Here is a 16,307-nt window from a genome sequence, read left to right as displayed (position 1 = left end):
GAAGGACCCGCTGCTCATCCCCCAGACCCAGCGGGCGCCTCCCTCTCTCACCTTTCCAGCCACTCCCCTGCCCTACCCTATTCTCCACCATCTCCTCTGCCCTGCCCTCCACGGCTGGGACTGATCATTAACTCGGAGCCCCCACACAGGCTCTATAAGGAGCCAGGCAGTGGGAGCGGGACTCCACAGGACGTTCTCTCTGTCGGTCGGGACGGACCTGCCACCATGGACATCACCGTTACCCCCAGCGTCTCTGCCGGGTCCCCCGCGCCTATCCTCGCGACGGACCGCATTAAGAGTGCTGCTGACATCTCAGTCATTGTCATCTACTTCGTCGTGGTCATGGCTGTGGGGCTGTGGGTATGTGGGGGTCCAGGGCCAGGGGAAGGGCAGGAGATCATGGACCGCAGGAGCTAAAGGGGTGACTGTAAGACCTAGGATAAGTCATTCACCCTCCTGAGCCTAAAACTAGGGGGACTGCGCCAGTGAGCTACTCTCCCAGAGATGACATTCTCCAAGGGCCCTTTCAGCTCTGCCAGTCTGTTCTAAGTGTCGTCCCAGCTCGGACAGACATTCAGGTTCTTAGAACCCTCCCAACTTGGCCGCTAAACTTTAAAGATCCTTCCAGCTGGCGAGTTTATGAGCCTAGACTTGGAGAGAATTGGAGCACGGGAAGGCGGGCGCAGGGAGGGAGCAGGGGAGCCAGGCAGCCGGAAAGCCCAGGCTGAGGCAGCACCCTGGTGCGCCAAGGAAGAGGGACTGGGGGAGGAGAGAGAAGGAAAGTGAGGGGGAGTTTCTGGCCTCTCGGTAGAGTTCTGAAACTCAGGAAGGCGAGGATAGTTTGAGGGACTAGGAACGACCGAGGCAGCAGGGGATGGGAAGGTGGGGGGAGGCAGGGACTGAGTCTACAGTAGAGGGGACCCAAGGAGGCCAGGCTAACGATAGGCTCAAGGGGCTGGGAGTTCGGGGGTGAGAAGTCAGGGAAGGGACTTGGAGAACGGGCCACCTACCAGGCATCATGGGAGGGTCCGGGAATCGTAGTGGGAAAAGGGAAGGTAGAGTTTCTCAGTTAAGCAGAAAGCGGGCATAGAATCCAAAAGAAGGAGGGGGAACTTAGAGAAGGCTAGAACGGGTTTTTTTCTACCTTTTCCACTGTGACCTCTTCCCCTGAGAAATGTTTCTACAGCCCCGGATATGTAGGTATAGAAAATAGGTCTACACAACCTTTTACTGTTGTCAAGCTTTTGGCAACCCCCAAATTCAGCCCAGAGGCTACCCGATGTTCCATGTCTGGGAATGGAGAGGAGTCCGCTTGGGCTGCCAAGCCTTCCAGTGTCCTGTGGATCCCAGTGAGGAGGGCCAGTATGCCTAGGGGCCTGGGGCTGCAGACAGACACTCACAACTCTTCCCAGGTTATGAGAGAAGCCTTTCTTTCAAGAGAGGCACTACTGGGACATGGCACCTAACCAGAGAAACTTGTTCTCAGGGCACACCCAGGGGACAGGGAAGGGGGGTGGCTTAGCCAGCAAACTTCCCAAGTGTGTTCGCTGGTTGCAAAGGTGGCTGAGTGAGGAGGCAGGGGTGAGTGTGGTTCTCTTGCTTAACTGTGGGTGGCTCAGAAGATGAGGGCATTGAGAATTAACTCTTCAGGAATCACTGAGGATTCCCCCCTCCCAACTCCCCCAGGAGTCAGTGACAGTACTGAATTGATTACTCAGAAATTGTCCAAACCAGACAGGGCTGTGGCTCTAACCCAGCTGGCCCCTGGGATCATCCCAGGCTCATTGATGGGAGAAGAGACCTCAGGAGTCAGCAAGTCTAACTCCCTCTCTTTACAGATGGGGAAACCAAGGCACAGGGAGATCCCACAGTATATCACTGGACTCCTAGCCTGCTTTCCTCTGAATCATGCCATTCCCTTGTGCTTTTCTCCATTTAAAGTGGAGCAAACTGAGATGCAGAACTGGAGGCTACCTAGGGAGTTAGCAGCAGACCCAGGAGCAGAGAACCTAGATTTCTTGGTTCCCGGCTCTGGGCTCTGGCTAGTGGAGCTCCATGGAGCCATTCCTAGGCCAGGGCAGGGTCGGAGCCAGGTTGTACACTGATGGGACCCCATCTTCTGTTCTCGCCCCACGGCCCTTCGAACCCAGCCCTGCTGGTGTTTTCCCAAGGGCCAACTCCTCCCGGATGCATTCTGCTAATCTCTCCTCAGCTCATCTGCTCTCTCCTGCCCCTGAGGTGTTTACACCTTCCCAATGTTCATGCCTCATTAGTGGTCATTTCATCCAATGATGACCATTTCAGCTTTTATTCCTGCTCATAAACCGGGTTCTCTAGAGCCTGCTGCCTCACTTTATGGCCCCCAATAGCCTCCAGTTCCCATTCTTTTTGCTTGGAGAGTCCTGAGAAGGAACATCCCCCGTGAGAGGTGCTATCTCCCTCCCTCTCCAAGGAGGACCCAGGACTGCCCCCTCCTGGCCTCTCCCCAGGGCCTTCAGCCCCCAGCCCTTCTTTCTGGGCCTTCTCTCATTCACTGTCACATAGATAATGGCACCTTAGCACCTGGGTCTGTTTGTTCCCACACTGCCCGTGTCCTCTTCTTTAGCCCTTTGTATCGATTTGACAAACCTCCCCCAGCCTTCCTGGCAGCAGCATATTGTGTAGATGGGAGATTTAAAAAATTTTCTTTTCTTTTCTTTCTTCCTTCCTTCCCCTCTTTCTTTCTTTCTTTTTTTTAGATGGGAGATTGAAAGCTGGGAGTTACCTTCAAGGCCACCTGGTCCCTCCCCATTCCCCACATCTTACAAGGAAGGAAATGGAGGACAGAGAGGCAGTATGGAGCATTGGATAAAGGGCTGGAGGGCTTAGTGAGTCAGAGAAGGTCTTGGTTCAAATCTTACCCAGGGCAGGTCACTCTGTGGGATTACTCTTTTCATCTGTAAAATGAGCAGGCTGGACTAGATGGCCCTAGGGTCCTTTATAGCTCCAGGTCCAGGCTCCTGAGAGCTTAGGGGAAGTGACTTACCTATGGTCACAGTGCAAAGTGAGGTGGGGTTTGAGCCCAGATAGTCTACCTTTCAATCTTCTTTTTTTTTTGTTTTGTTTGTTTTTGGTGAGGCAATTGGGGTTAAGTGACTAGCTCAGGGTCACACAGCTAGTAACTGTCAAGCATCTGAGGCTGGATTTGAACTCAGGTCCTCCTGACTCCAGGGCTGGTGCTCTATCCACTGTGCCACCTAGCTGCCCCTCTAACTTTCAATCTAATACTGCTTCTCCATCTCTTTTGATGGTATGAATGTCCTAGAGTTATCACATATTAGGAAAGGAAACAAACATTTGTAAAGTGCTTACTATGTGCCTGACATTGTGCTAAGCACTTTCTAAATCATTTCTCATTTTACCCTCACAACAACCCTGGGAGAGAGTTGCCATTATTATTTCCACTTTACAATTGAAGAAACTGAGGTAGGCAGAGGTTAAGCAACTTGCCCAAGGTTACACAGCTGGTGTCTGAGGCTGGATTTGAACTCAGTCCTTCCTGACTCCAAGCCTAGTGCTCTAACCATTCAACCACCTAGTCATCTCTCTCTTAGAATCATAGAGTGCTAAGAGTTTGAGTCTTCAGATGTTACAACCATAGGACCTCAGAGATCATTCCATTCCCTCCAACAAACATTTTACAGGGGAGGACAGAGATGAGGGAGATTACATGGCTTCCTTGTTGAAGGTCATCTAGGCAGTAAGCCTCCCCCAGGGGTGATGCTGAGGATCAAACATTTAGGACTGGGAGGGATCTTAGAGTCACTGAGTCCAATCTCTCCATTTCACAGATGAAGAAAATTGAGGCCCAGGATATGAGCCAAGGTTACCTAGGGAATAAGCAGCAGACCCAGGATTCAAACCATGGCACCTTGTGTGTTAGGAAGATGGCCGTGTAAGAAGGTGGAATTGGAGGGAGGAGAGTGGGGGGGCCAGTTGGCTTGGAAGCTTCATCTTGATGCACAGACTGGGTGCAGTGACAAGAGCCAGTAGGAGATGCTGGTCTGGGGAGCTTGAGGGAAAGACCAGGGTCTAGGCAGAGAGAGAGTCTGTGAGTAGGGAAATAGCAAGGAGAAAGGCAGGCCAGGGGAGACATTACAGCCAGTCTGTGTGTCCTTCTGTCTGTCTGTGTGCTAAACATTCAAACAACCACGTACAAAAAGCCATAGACAGGATAAATTGGGGATAATCAGTACAGGCAAGGCACTAGAATTAAGAGGGATTGGAATAGACTTCCTGTAGGAGATGGGATTTTAAGAGCCATGGGGAGGGACAAGGGCAGGGTAGTGTGATGGGGAGAGAGCCTTACATGAATCAGGAGATCTTAGTTCCTTCTTTCAGTTTTCTCAATAACCAGCTGTATGGTCTTAGGGTTGGTCAATTCCATTCTCTGTTTCATCTGAGAACTGGGGAGAACAATATTCTTCCCACTCCTCTCACAGAGGTTGTTGTGAAGCTCAAGTGAGAGATAGAGAGAGCTACAAAGATGTTTTGGAGTCTGGGATCTCACCAATGTGGCCATACTTCCATTTTTGCAGCCCATCCATACCTGTTCATTTTGTCTTGACTCCTCCCCACTGACTCATAACTTAATCCCAGAGGATTATTGGACAAGTGGATCTCTAATTTAGGGTGTCAGTAGCTCAGCTCTTGTTCTATCATTCACCACAGTCCGTGCACACACAGAAGGGTTCTCCAGTAGAGTCAAAGGCCAGCTTGTATTTTCCTTTGTTCCATGGTTTACTGTGGCCAAACAATTCATTTCCCCCCTTTTCCTTCCTCTTCTGGTTGCTGGACAGCAGACACAGTTGTCTATTGCCAGCCCTGTACCTTAAGCCTTTCTGGCTTGGCAGGACCTGTTAGGATTCTTACTGCATTGGTGTAACCTTTGAAGGTCCACAGTCACCTCCACACCACCACGAGGCATCAGAGCAAGATTTTGTGGAGTGAGGTGGGGTATGGTATGGAATGGCAAGGGGGTGTTCTTCCTGAGGATCACATCTCCTGGGTACCTATTGAGCTTCTGATCTTATCCTTCTAGGCCATGCTGTCAACCAATCGTGGGACTGTTGGAGGCTTCTACTTGGCAGGCCGAAGCATGGTGTGGTGGCCGGTGAGTGTTACCAGAGATGGTCCTTAGTCCCCTTCTGGGAACTGGGTTGTGTCTCAACTTGCTGTTTTCTTCTAAGGAATCCATATGCTTCTTGGCTTTGTGGGCACTGATGCCTTCCCACCTTTCAGGCCTGGCTCCATTGGGTACCTCTGAATCTCAGCATGTGGGCACCTTCCCTATTCATAAGTGATCTCAGGACCATAGGACTTATTATTATCATTATAAACATTTTGTGGATGCCTTATGTTTTTTGTATCTTTTAATTTCTGAATCCCTTCCTCCTCTCCAGCCAGAGAGCTTTCCTTTGTAACAAAAACAATAAAAAGAAAAAAAAAACATGGGTCAGCAAAATCAACAGACACATTTAACAGCAACCTCCCACATCCATAACCTCCCATCACCCCCACCTCTCCAACAAAAGGATGAACTACATTTTTTCATATCTTCTCCAAGACCAATTCACAGCATTCAGTTTTGTCTTCTTGTCCACCTTGTTGCGTTCACCATAGAAAATTCTTTCTTGGTTCTGTTTACTTTTGCTCTGCATCAGTTCATGCAAGTCTTCTATTATTCTCTCTACTCCTCATATTCACTATTCTTCCAGCTGGGTAATATTTCATTCCATTCGTGGCTCGTTTAGCTATTTCCCAATCAAGGGGGATACAATGTGTTTCCAGCTCTTGGATACCATAAAAGTGCTTGGATGAACATTTTGGTATATGTGGGGCCTTTAAAAAAATTAAAAATAATTCAAACTGAACAAAATACCCCCAAATAGTAAACATTTCTGTGTACAAAGTAGAACAAAAAGAGAATTATATATGAAACCACAAATCACTATTATATACATCTTGCTTATGTGTGTGTGTGTGTGTGTGTGTGTGTGTGTGTATATATATAATAAATTCAACATGTTACTTTCCAATCTGTCCTGCTTACCTTTGTTTCCTTCTGAATGTCCTTCTGTTCTCTTATGTGCATTTAAAAATATCTTCCAATGACTACTTTTCTTCTCCAAGGATGATAGTATTGTTACTTCTCCTTTCCACTAAATCCCTTACCCTTTGTGAAAAAGAGAAAAGTACAATCATTGAAACCAATAAGCAATATAAAAAAATGGTCCATGTATCAGCCATGTCCAACATGTATTTCTCATTCTGCACCTTGGGTCCACCTCCTCTCTGTCAGGATTTGGGCAGTACATGTGACATTTCTTTCTGTTTTGTTTTTTTTTTTAACCACTTGGGGCTATACTCTTACAGTAGGATCTCTGGGGCAAAGAATTTGAAGATTTCAGTCGCTTTTGTGGGGGCATAATTTACAACTGCTATTTAGAATGGGTGAACTAATTAATGATTTCACCAACAGCATATTAGTGTACCTGTCTTTCCACAGCCTCTCCAACATTAACTATTTCTATATGTTGTTAGGACCTTAGGATTTCGAGTTGTCTAAGACTTTTTAACTTAACCCCAATTACCTTAACCAACTGGGGCCATCTCCAGTCATTCTGGACACTTTCCACTGTAACATAATTTCTCTGTAGCTGCCTTTGTATCATCAGTGCTTGGCCAATATTAGATGCTTAATAAATATAATAAAAGCCAGCTGACTGGAAGAAAGAAGGCAAGGTAGGCTAAGAGCTTGAGATTTAACTGTGGGACTCTGGCCAAGATCCTTCTTCCATTTGGACTTCAGTTTTCTGATCTGTAAAATGGAGGTAATTATTCTTGGACTGACTACTTCAGTAGTAGTGCTGTGGACCCCCCCCCCCCCCACACTTTGTAACTGGGCTATAGAAACGGGAATGAACTGTGGGAGCTGGTGAGAGTAGGAGTGTGAGGGGTAGAATAATTATAAAGAAAAATGCAAATAAATTCAAAATAATTAAAGACAAAGAAGTTGGGGAAGGGGGGCAGTAGTGGTTGAAGGGAGAAGAGAGGGCTCTCTGGGGTGGCACTCCAGGTAGGAGACATGCAGAATAATGCTGATATTATGGCCTTGGGAGAATGGAAAGATGGCATTGTCTTTGACATAAATAGGGATGTTTGGAAGAAGAAAAGATCTGGAGAAGGGCCTGGGTGATGAGTTCTTTTTTGGACATGTTGAGTTTAGGCAGTGATGATGTGTAATTGAAGGTCAGGGGAGAGGCTGGGGTGGCTATCTTGATATAGGAATCATCAACATAGAGATGACCATAAAACCTAGGGGTTTAAAGCATTTATACAGACTCTCATCAAAGTGTTGGAAGACCATAGATGTTGAGTTAGGTATACATTGTCAGATACAGTCAACATATTGGTTTGATTCATTGAATGAATGAATGAAAAAATCATCTATCTCTTACTATGTGCTAAGTACTGGGAATATCAATATAAAAACTAGACCATCCCTGGGGGCTCAACATGCTTATGTTCAGTTGTGTCTGACTCTTCATGACTGTATTTGGGGTTTTCTTGTCAGAGGTACTAGAGTGGTTTGCCATTTCCTTCTCCAATTCATTTTTATAGATGAGGAAACTGAGACAAACATGGTTAAGTGATTGCCCAGGATCACCCACCTAGTAAGTGTCTGAGGCTGGATTTGAACTCATGGCCTCTTGACTCCAGGCCCAGCACTCTATCCACTGTGCTACCTAGTTGCCCTAATGATCCCAGGATCATAGCATCACATATTTAGAGCTCCAAGGGGCTGGACCATTGGTCCATACCCCTCATTCGAAAGAAGAGGGAACTAAGGCCCACATAGGTCAAGTGATCATCCGAGATCACACAAGGAAGAATGATTTAAACTTTGCTCTTTTGAGCCCATGTTCTTGAGTGACTTGGCCAAGAACAGAAATGAATTATTTTTCAGAACTGCTCAAATTTATATCAGCCCAATCTGACAAGGATTTATTACATATTGAATGATATTTGTAAAGTGCTTTGCAAACTTATAACAACAACAACAACAACAATAAAAATTTGCATGCAAAAGACAAAATCACAGTTACTATTCTCAAGAAATTTACATTCATTTATTCATTCAATTAGCATTTAAGTGCCTACTATGTGCCAGACACTGTGGGGATACAAAGAAAGACAAAAGATAGTTCTATCTATGTATCTATATATCTTCTTCATCATCATCATCTTATAATGAAAATCAGTTTATCATAATGGGCAGGGAGCTGTCTTTAGAAGCAGGAAGACCTGGGTTCCAATCCTGCCTCTATCACCTACTTGTTGGGCAGTCACCTAACCACTCAAGGCCTCAGGAAACTTTCTAAAAGTAAGGTCCAGAGAAGTTAGTGATCTGTCTGAATTCATCGGTTGGATTACCACACTAAGTGTTCCTTACATCAATGAAATTATGGGTATACTCACCCCCCACCCCAAACCAATGAATCAACCAACCAACATTCCTCTAGGGTTTTCATATTTACAAAGCACTTTCTTCACGCTTGTGATGTCCATGCCATATAATGTAGGGGGCAGAGATCATATTGTTTTTGTGGTCCCCACAGTATTCTGTATATAGTTGAAGCTTGGTTAATATTTGTTGAAACCACTTGGACTTCAGGGCCTCCCTACGCATGGGAAGTGAGTCCTTCTAGATTAAATCTGGGATCTGGACCCTTTGGGGGGTACCCAGGGCTTATTGAAATACTTAGGTGCCTCTTGGAATTGGGGAAGTCCTAGACCTGGTTGGTGGGAGAAGTCTAGCCCAGCATGAACCACTGAAGAGAAGAGCTGACTTACAGCCACAGAGGCCTTTTCTTCCCTGTGGTTTGTGACCCACAACTAGCTAGCAAGTGTCAGTCAGTAGCTGGGATGAGGGCTGGGGTGGCAGCTGGAGATAGGGAGTTAGCCTAGGGCTTGAGGTCAGGGTTATATCTGGGCCTGGCCTGTGGAAGGGGAAAGGAAGAGTCTGAGGAAGGTATCATGGTATGTATAAAACCTCCTGGACTTGTTGCCAGGGAACCCGAGTTCAAATTCATATTTACTGTGTAACTCTGGGCCTGTCACTTGACTTCTGTGAGCCTATGTATAAAATAAGCACAATATTGGCAAGAAAAAACCCACTGAATCTGGAGTCTGGACACTTGGTTTCAAACCTGAGGGAAATAAGCATTTATATAAGTATTTTTGCAAATACCTCATTTGATCCTCACAAGAACCCTTCACTAGGTACTGTACAATCTCCATTTTATAGGTGATGAAACTGAGGCAGAAAGAGGTCATTATTTCCTACCAGGGTTCATGGAAGGTGACCCGGATCCTTGGATCCTGGATGTTGTTTGACTTGGCCTTTAAAGGCTGGCTAGCCAACAAGAAGCAGCAGCCAGGTTTTGGGATCGGGAAGTTAGAATCCTAGAAACCTAGAAATTCAAAGTGGGAAGGGACTTTCTAAGCCCATCAATCCAACTATCCTTATTGCCCACTTTACTCATTTACTATCTATTTAATCCTGTAGGAAAAATCTCTCTGGGCTTCAATGTCCTCCTCTAGAGTGAGGAGGCTGAAGTGTATGATCACTGAGGATCCTTCCAGTTCTAGGATTCTTTAAAACTCTAACATTTAAAAAAATTTATTATTTATTTAGAATTTTATTTTCCCCAAATTATATGTAAAAACAACTTTTACTATCCATTTAAAAACTTTGTGTTCCAAATTCTCTTCCTTCCTCCCTCCCCACCCACCCTTAAGAACACAAGCAATTCAATATGTTATACATGTGTAGTCATGCAAAACATTTCCACATTAGCCAGATTATGAAAGAAAACATACAAAAACACTTAAGAAAATGGAACTTAAAAATTATGTTTCATTCTGTACTCAGACACCATCAGTTCTTTCTCTGGAGATGGATTGCATTTTTCATAAGTCCTTTAGAGTTGTCTTGGAAAATTGTATTGCTGAAAATAGCTAAGTCATTCACAGATGATCATCTTACAATATTGCTGTTACTTTCTATATTTCACTTTGCATCAGCTCATGTAAGTCTTTGAGGTTTTTCTGATAGCATCCTGCTCATCATTTCTTAAAGCACAATAGTGTTCCATCATAATCTCATCCCATAATTTGCTCAGTCATTCCCCAATTGATGGGCATCTCTTCAATTTCAAATTCAACTTTTCGTTTTTATCTCTTTTTGGATACTGACCTAGTAGTGGTATTGCTAGGTCAAAGAGTATGCATGGTTTTATAGCCCTGTGGCCATGGTTCCAAATTGCTCTATGGAATGTTTGAATCAGTTTACAACTTCACCAAGAGTGCATTAATGTCACATTTTCCCCATAACCCCTACAACATTTGTCATTTTCCTCTGCTGTACTATTATCCAATCCAACAGGTATGAGGTAGTACCCCAGAATTGTTTTGACCTGCATCTCTCCAATCAATAGTGAGAGAATTTTTTTCATATGGCTATAGGTAGCTTTGATTATTCCATTTGAAAACCTCATATCTTTTGATCATCTATCATTTGGGGATTGGCTCTTATTTTAACAAATTTGACTCAGTTCTCTATGTGTTTGAGAAATGAGGCCTGTCAGAGAAACTCGCTTCAATTTTTTTCACAGTTACTATTGCTATTTATCTCCGTCCTATTCCCTCCCCATGACATTTACTGTTTTCTATCTTCATTCGCCCTGTCCCCCCTCAAAGGTGTTTTGCTTCTGACTGTCCCCTGCCCCAATCAAACCTCCCTTCTATCACCCCCCCCACTATCCCTTTCTCCTCCTACTTTACTGCAGAGTAAGATAGATTACTATACCCAATTGAATATTTATGCTATTCCCTCTTTGATCCAGTTCTGATGAGTAAGATTCACTCACTACCTAGCACCTCTTCCATATTCCCCTCCACCGTATAAGCTTTTTCTTGTTTCTTTTGTGTGAGATACTCTACCCAATTCCACCTCTCCCTTTCCCTATCTCCCAGTGCATTCCTTTCACCCCTTAATTAAATTTAAAAAAAAGATATCATACCTTCATGTTCAACTCACACCTTTTCCCTCTGTCTAAATATACTCCATCCAGCTGCCCTAATAATGAGAAAATTCTTATGAGTTACAAGTATCATCTTCCCATGTAGGAATGTAAACAGTTTAACCTTTTAATATCACTTGTAATTTCTTTCTACTGTTTACATTTTTATGCTTCTCTAGGTTTTTGTATTTGAAAGTCAAATTTTTTATTCAGCTCAGGTCTTTTCATCAAGAATGCCTGAAAGTTCTCCCTTTCGTTGAATTCCCATTTCTCCCCTGAAAGATTATATTCAGTTTTGCTGGGTAGGTGATTCTTGGTTGTGATCCCAATTCCTTTGCCCTCTGGAATATCATATTCTATGCCCTCCCATCCTTTAATGTAGAAGCTGCTAGATCTTGTGCTATTCTGACTGTGGCTCCACAGTACTTGAATCATTTCTTTATGGCTGCTTGTAATATTTTCTCCTTGACCTGAGAGCTCTGGAATTTGGCTAAAATATTTCTGGAAGTTTTCATTTTGGGATTTCTTTCAGGAGGTGGTCAGTGGGTTCTTTTGATTTCTATTTTACCTTCTGCTTCTAGAATATCAGGGCAGGGGGCAGCTAGGTGGCACAGTGGATAGAGCACCGCCCTGGATTCAGGAATACCTGAGTTCAAATCCGGCCTCAGACACTTAACACTTACTACTTACTAGCTGTGTGACCCTGGGCAAGTCACTTAACCCCAATTGCCTCACTAAAAATAATAATAATAATAATAATAAAAGAATATCAGGGCAATTTTCCCTGTTAATTTCTTGGAAGATGACGTCTAGGCTCTTATTTTTGATCATGGCTTTCAGGTAGTCCAATAATTTTCAAATGATCTCTCCTGGATCTATTTTTCAAGTCATTTGTTTTTCCAATGAGATATTTCACATTGCCTTCTATTTTTTCATTCTTTTGGTTTTGCTTTATTATTTTTTGATTTCTCATAAAGTCATTAGCTCCAATTTACTCAATCTTAATTTTTAAAGAATTATTTTCTTCAGAGAGCTTTTGCGCCTCCCTTTCCATTTGGCTAATTCAGCTTTTCAAGGCATTCTTTTCCTCATTGGTTTTTTGTACTTCTTTTATAATTTGGCCCAGTCCTTAATTTCTTCAGTATTTTCTGCATCTCCTTTACCAAGCTGTTGACTTTTTTTCATGAATTTGTTGTATCACTCTCATTTCTCTTTCTATTTTTTCCTCTACCTCTTTTACTTTATTTTCAAAGTCCTTTTTGAGTACTTCTATGGCCTGAGACCAATTCATATTTCTCTTGGATGCTTTGGATGTAGGAGTTTTGACTTTGTTATCTTCTTCTGAGGGTGTATTTTGATCTTCCTTGTCACCATAGAAACTTTCTAGAGTCAGCATTTTTTTCTGTTTGCTCACTTTCCCAGCCTATTTCTTGACTTTTAACTCTTTGTTAAAGTGAGGCACTGCTTCCAGGGTGGAGGGCACACTGACCCAAGCTTCAGGGGGATTGTGTAGGTGTTTTCAGGGCTACTTCTAGGAATTTGTAAGTTATTTTTCTAAGGTGTTATGATTTAAGGAGAGGTATGTTTACTGCTCTTCTGGTCTGTGCTCTTGTCTACAAGCAACCACAGGCCTGCTTTTTTGCTCTGGAAGTATGAAAAGAGTCTTGTTCTACTGTGGCCCTAAGCTCTGGTGTTTGTGCTCCTTCCCTGGCTGAGATCACCACCCAAGACTGTGACCTGGATCTGAGTATGGGTGAAACAACAGAGTCTTTCCTCAATGATAGCAAAGAGACCCGTGTTGTCTCCTTCTGGCCAATTGTTTGACCCCCTTATGATCTGTGGGCTGAGTTCCAGAAGCAGTTGCTACTTCTGCTGATTCAGAGGCTCCCAAAGCTTCCTCCTGTTTTGCTGGGGTTGGGTCTGCCCTGGGGTTGGATCTGTGCTGGCACGGCCTGGGTTGGGCTGCATTCCACTCTATCCCATTACAACAGACCTTTCCTGCCAACCTTCTAAGTTGTCTTTGGCTGGAAAATTATTTCATACTCTCCTTTTGTGGGTTCTGCTGTTCCAGGAACTGTCCAATGGCAGTATTTGAAGGTATCTGGAGGGCTCTTGGGGAGAACACAGGAAAGTCACTAACTTTCCTCCACCTTGGCTCAGCCCCCAAAACACTAACATTTCAAGAGAGTTCCCTGAAGTCCAGTGAAGGTCTAATGTCTAAACTAAAGAGAGGAGCTATGAAGACCAGAGTTGTTAGCCAGGGCACCAAAGGATTTACATAACTAACATGGGGGTTAGGGGTCCTAAAGCTGTGATACTTCAGAAAGCACTTGGTTGAATTCTGGGCAGTCAAGGTTGAGAGCCAAGGGAAGAGAACCCTTAGGCTCCCCAAGACCTTCGTGGCATGTCCCAGACACAAACAGGTATCTTTAAATTTTTGGCTGGATGGTAAAAGTTTCTAGTTAAGTAGCATACAGTTGTACAGGAGTTCCAGTGACATCCCATATCCTCTCTGTTGCCTTGAATCATAAGATGGCAGGGATGGAATTGTTTTTAGAGATACTATTGTCTAGCAATGGTTCTGCTCGACCATATGGTTCAAGTTCCATCTCTTCTACTTCTTACTATGGGACCTTGGACAATTCACTTAACCTCTCTGGGCCCCAGTTTCCTCATGAGGTGGTTGGATTAGGTGTCCTTTAAGTTCCCTTCTACAAACACTTGAATTTTACGGAAGAGGAAACTGTGTCTCAGATGGAGGAAGTGACTTTTATATGGGTACACAGCTAGTTGGTGGGGACAGCAAATCTTAGAATCTTGGCATTGTGGCTTCTAATCCAGCACTGATTTCCACCAGGCTGAGAAACATGAACTTGTATGTAAGAGACTAAAAGGAGATCTTGAGTGGCCACTAGGTGGCACTGCAGTGGATAGAGTGCCAGTAATGGAGTCAGGAAGTCTTGATTCATCACCCTGAGTTAAAATCTGGCTTCAGACACTTTGCAGCTGTGTGACCTTGGGCAAGTCACTTAACTATGTTGGTCTCAGTTTCCTCCTCTGTAAAAGAACTATAGAAGGAAATGGCAAATTGCTGCAGAATTTCTGCCAAGAAAATCTCAAATGGGGGTCACAAAAGTCAGATATTACTGAAAAAATGACTGAAAAGGGGAGCTATTGGATGGTTTGGAGCAAGGAATGATGTAATCAGAACTGGATGTAGAAAGATATACCTGGAAGGTTTTCAAGGCGGAAGGGGTGACTAGAACAAGCCAAAATCTAATTTGTATTCAGGTTATCTCCAATTCATCCTGTCTATTCTGTTTGCACATTGTTGTTTGCATGTTGTTCCCCCTAACCATTAGACCATGAGCTTCTTGAGGTCAGTGACTATCTTTTATCTTTCTTTGTTTCCAAGCACTTAGTACAGTGCCTTTAATAAATTCTTGCTGACTTGACTAATAGGGATGAATATAAGGTCTTGCCCTTGGGTGCAAAAAATCTACTTTAGAAAGAGCAGATGGAAAGGGTATGACAGCAGCTCATCTGGGGAAGAGTCTGAGGCCTTAGTGGACAGCACCAGTCTGAGTTAGCAGGATGATGTAGCTGCAAGGAAAGTGAATTTGCTATTAAGCTAAGGAGGGGAGAGTTCCATCATCCTCTGCCCTGAATCAATCATGTTGGGAGGATTGTGCTTCATTCTGGGTGTCACAGTTTAGGAAGGATGTTGATAAGCTGGCAAGAGTCTAGAAGAAGGCAGCTAGGGTTGATAAAGGGCCTGCAGATCATAGCCTAAGAGGTTCAGTTAAAGGAGCTGCAAATATTTAGCCCAGAGAAAAGGAGACTCAGGGGCACCATGACATCTGACTTAAGTATGTGAAAGGCAGTTATGTGAGACCTTCTCCATCTGAATCCAGAAAGCTGGACTAGAAGTAATTGGTGGAAAATGCAAAGAGGAAGACTTAGGCTGGAAATCAGGTAAAACTTCCTTAACCACTAGAGTTGTTCCAAAGTGGTGTGGACTGGCTGGGAGGGAGTGAACTCCCCATCTTTGGAAGTCTTCAAACTAAGGCTGAATGACCACTCATCAGGGGCATGATAAAGGAAAATATTTTGAGTATGGGTTGGCTTGGGTACCTCTAAGGTCCCTCCCAACTCAAATTCAGTCAACTCAGGATGGATTGGAAGGGGAGAGACATGGAGGCAAGGAGATTAATTTCAGAGGCTGTTGCAATAACTAGGCAAGTAGGAATGGCTGTCTGATCTGGGGGTTGGGGATGAGAAGGGAAATGAATAGGAATAAAAATGAGGGCTATAGTGAAGAAAAGGTCTTCTGGCCTTGGGGGAGGAAAAGAAGAGAGAGAAGAACTGAGAGTGATTCCATGGTTCTAAGCCTGAGAAAAACATAATATAATGCTAGCAAAACCCTTATGTGTATAGTGAGTTAAGGTTTTCCATTTTGTTTTTAATTAATTTTTGATAGTATTTGTTTTTTAATTACCTTAATTTCCAAATTCAAGGTGTACCAAAAGTCTTAGTATAGTTTTAATTTATTAAGGATTTAAGGAAAGTGGAAAGGAAATAGGCATTTATAGAGTACCTATGATATGCTAAATGCTTTTTACAAATTTTATCTTATTTGATCCTCACTACAATCATGCAAGGTGGGTGCTATTATTATTATATCATTGTTTACAGTTAAGGAAACTGAGTCATATAGAAGTTAAGTGATTTGCCCAGGATCACACAGTAAGTGCCCGAGGCTGAATTTGAACACAAGTGTTTCTGCCTCTAGGCCCAGTTTTAAGCTTTAATAATATATTAAGTATATATAAGGAATATAGTTAATGTATCTCTCACCCATTCACCCCCCCCCCAGAGATATATTCCTTACAACAAAGAATGAAAGAGAAAAAAGAAACAAAGCTGCTCATTGAAACTAACCAATGCACCAGCTTAATCTGACAGTATATTCAGTGTTCCACACCCATAGTCCTCCACCTCTGCAAAAGAAGGAAGAGAAATACATTAAAAAAAATCTCTTATTTAGGGCCAGGCTTTAAAGCTTCCAAATTCCTTTCCTTCCAATAATCCTGTGATGTTGGTAGTACAAGCATGATTATTCCCATTCTATAGATGAGGAAACTGAAGTTCCAATAGGTAATGTGACAAGCTTCTGATCCC

At 43.6% G+C, this 16,307-nt stretch overlaps 1 protein-coding gene across 3 annotated transcripts in view; it reads left to right on the top strand.

Moving 5' to 3' along the window:
* The first annotated feature begins 225 nt into the window (after positions 1-225).
* Positions 226-16,307, top strand: part of LOC122727469 (sodium/glucose cotransporter 1) — a 57,842-nt gene continuing 41,760 nt past the window's right edge. For all 3 annotated transcript variants that reach the window (XM_043965028.1, XM_043965021.1, XM_043965037.1), the window contains exons 1-2: positions 226-360; positions 5,081-5,152. In XM_043965028.1, coding sequence (XP_043820963.1) covers positions 226-360; positions 5,081-5,152 — 207 coding nt within the window. The remainder of the gene's footprint in view (positions 361-5,080; positions 5,153-16,307) is intronic.

The sequence above is a fragment of the Dromiciops gliroides genome, chromosome 1 (assembly GCF_019393635.1).
Source record: "Dromiciops gliroides isolate mDroGli1 chromosome 1, mDroGli1.pri, whole genome shotgun sequence".
NCBI classification, from domain to species: Eukaryota; Metazoa; Chordata; class Mammalia; order Microbiotheria; family Microbiotheriidae; genus Dromiciops; species Dromiciops gliroides.
This window is presented reverse-complemented; position numbering and strand designations above follow the sequence as displayed.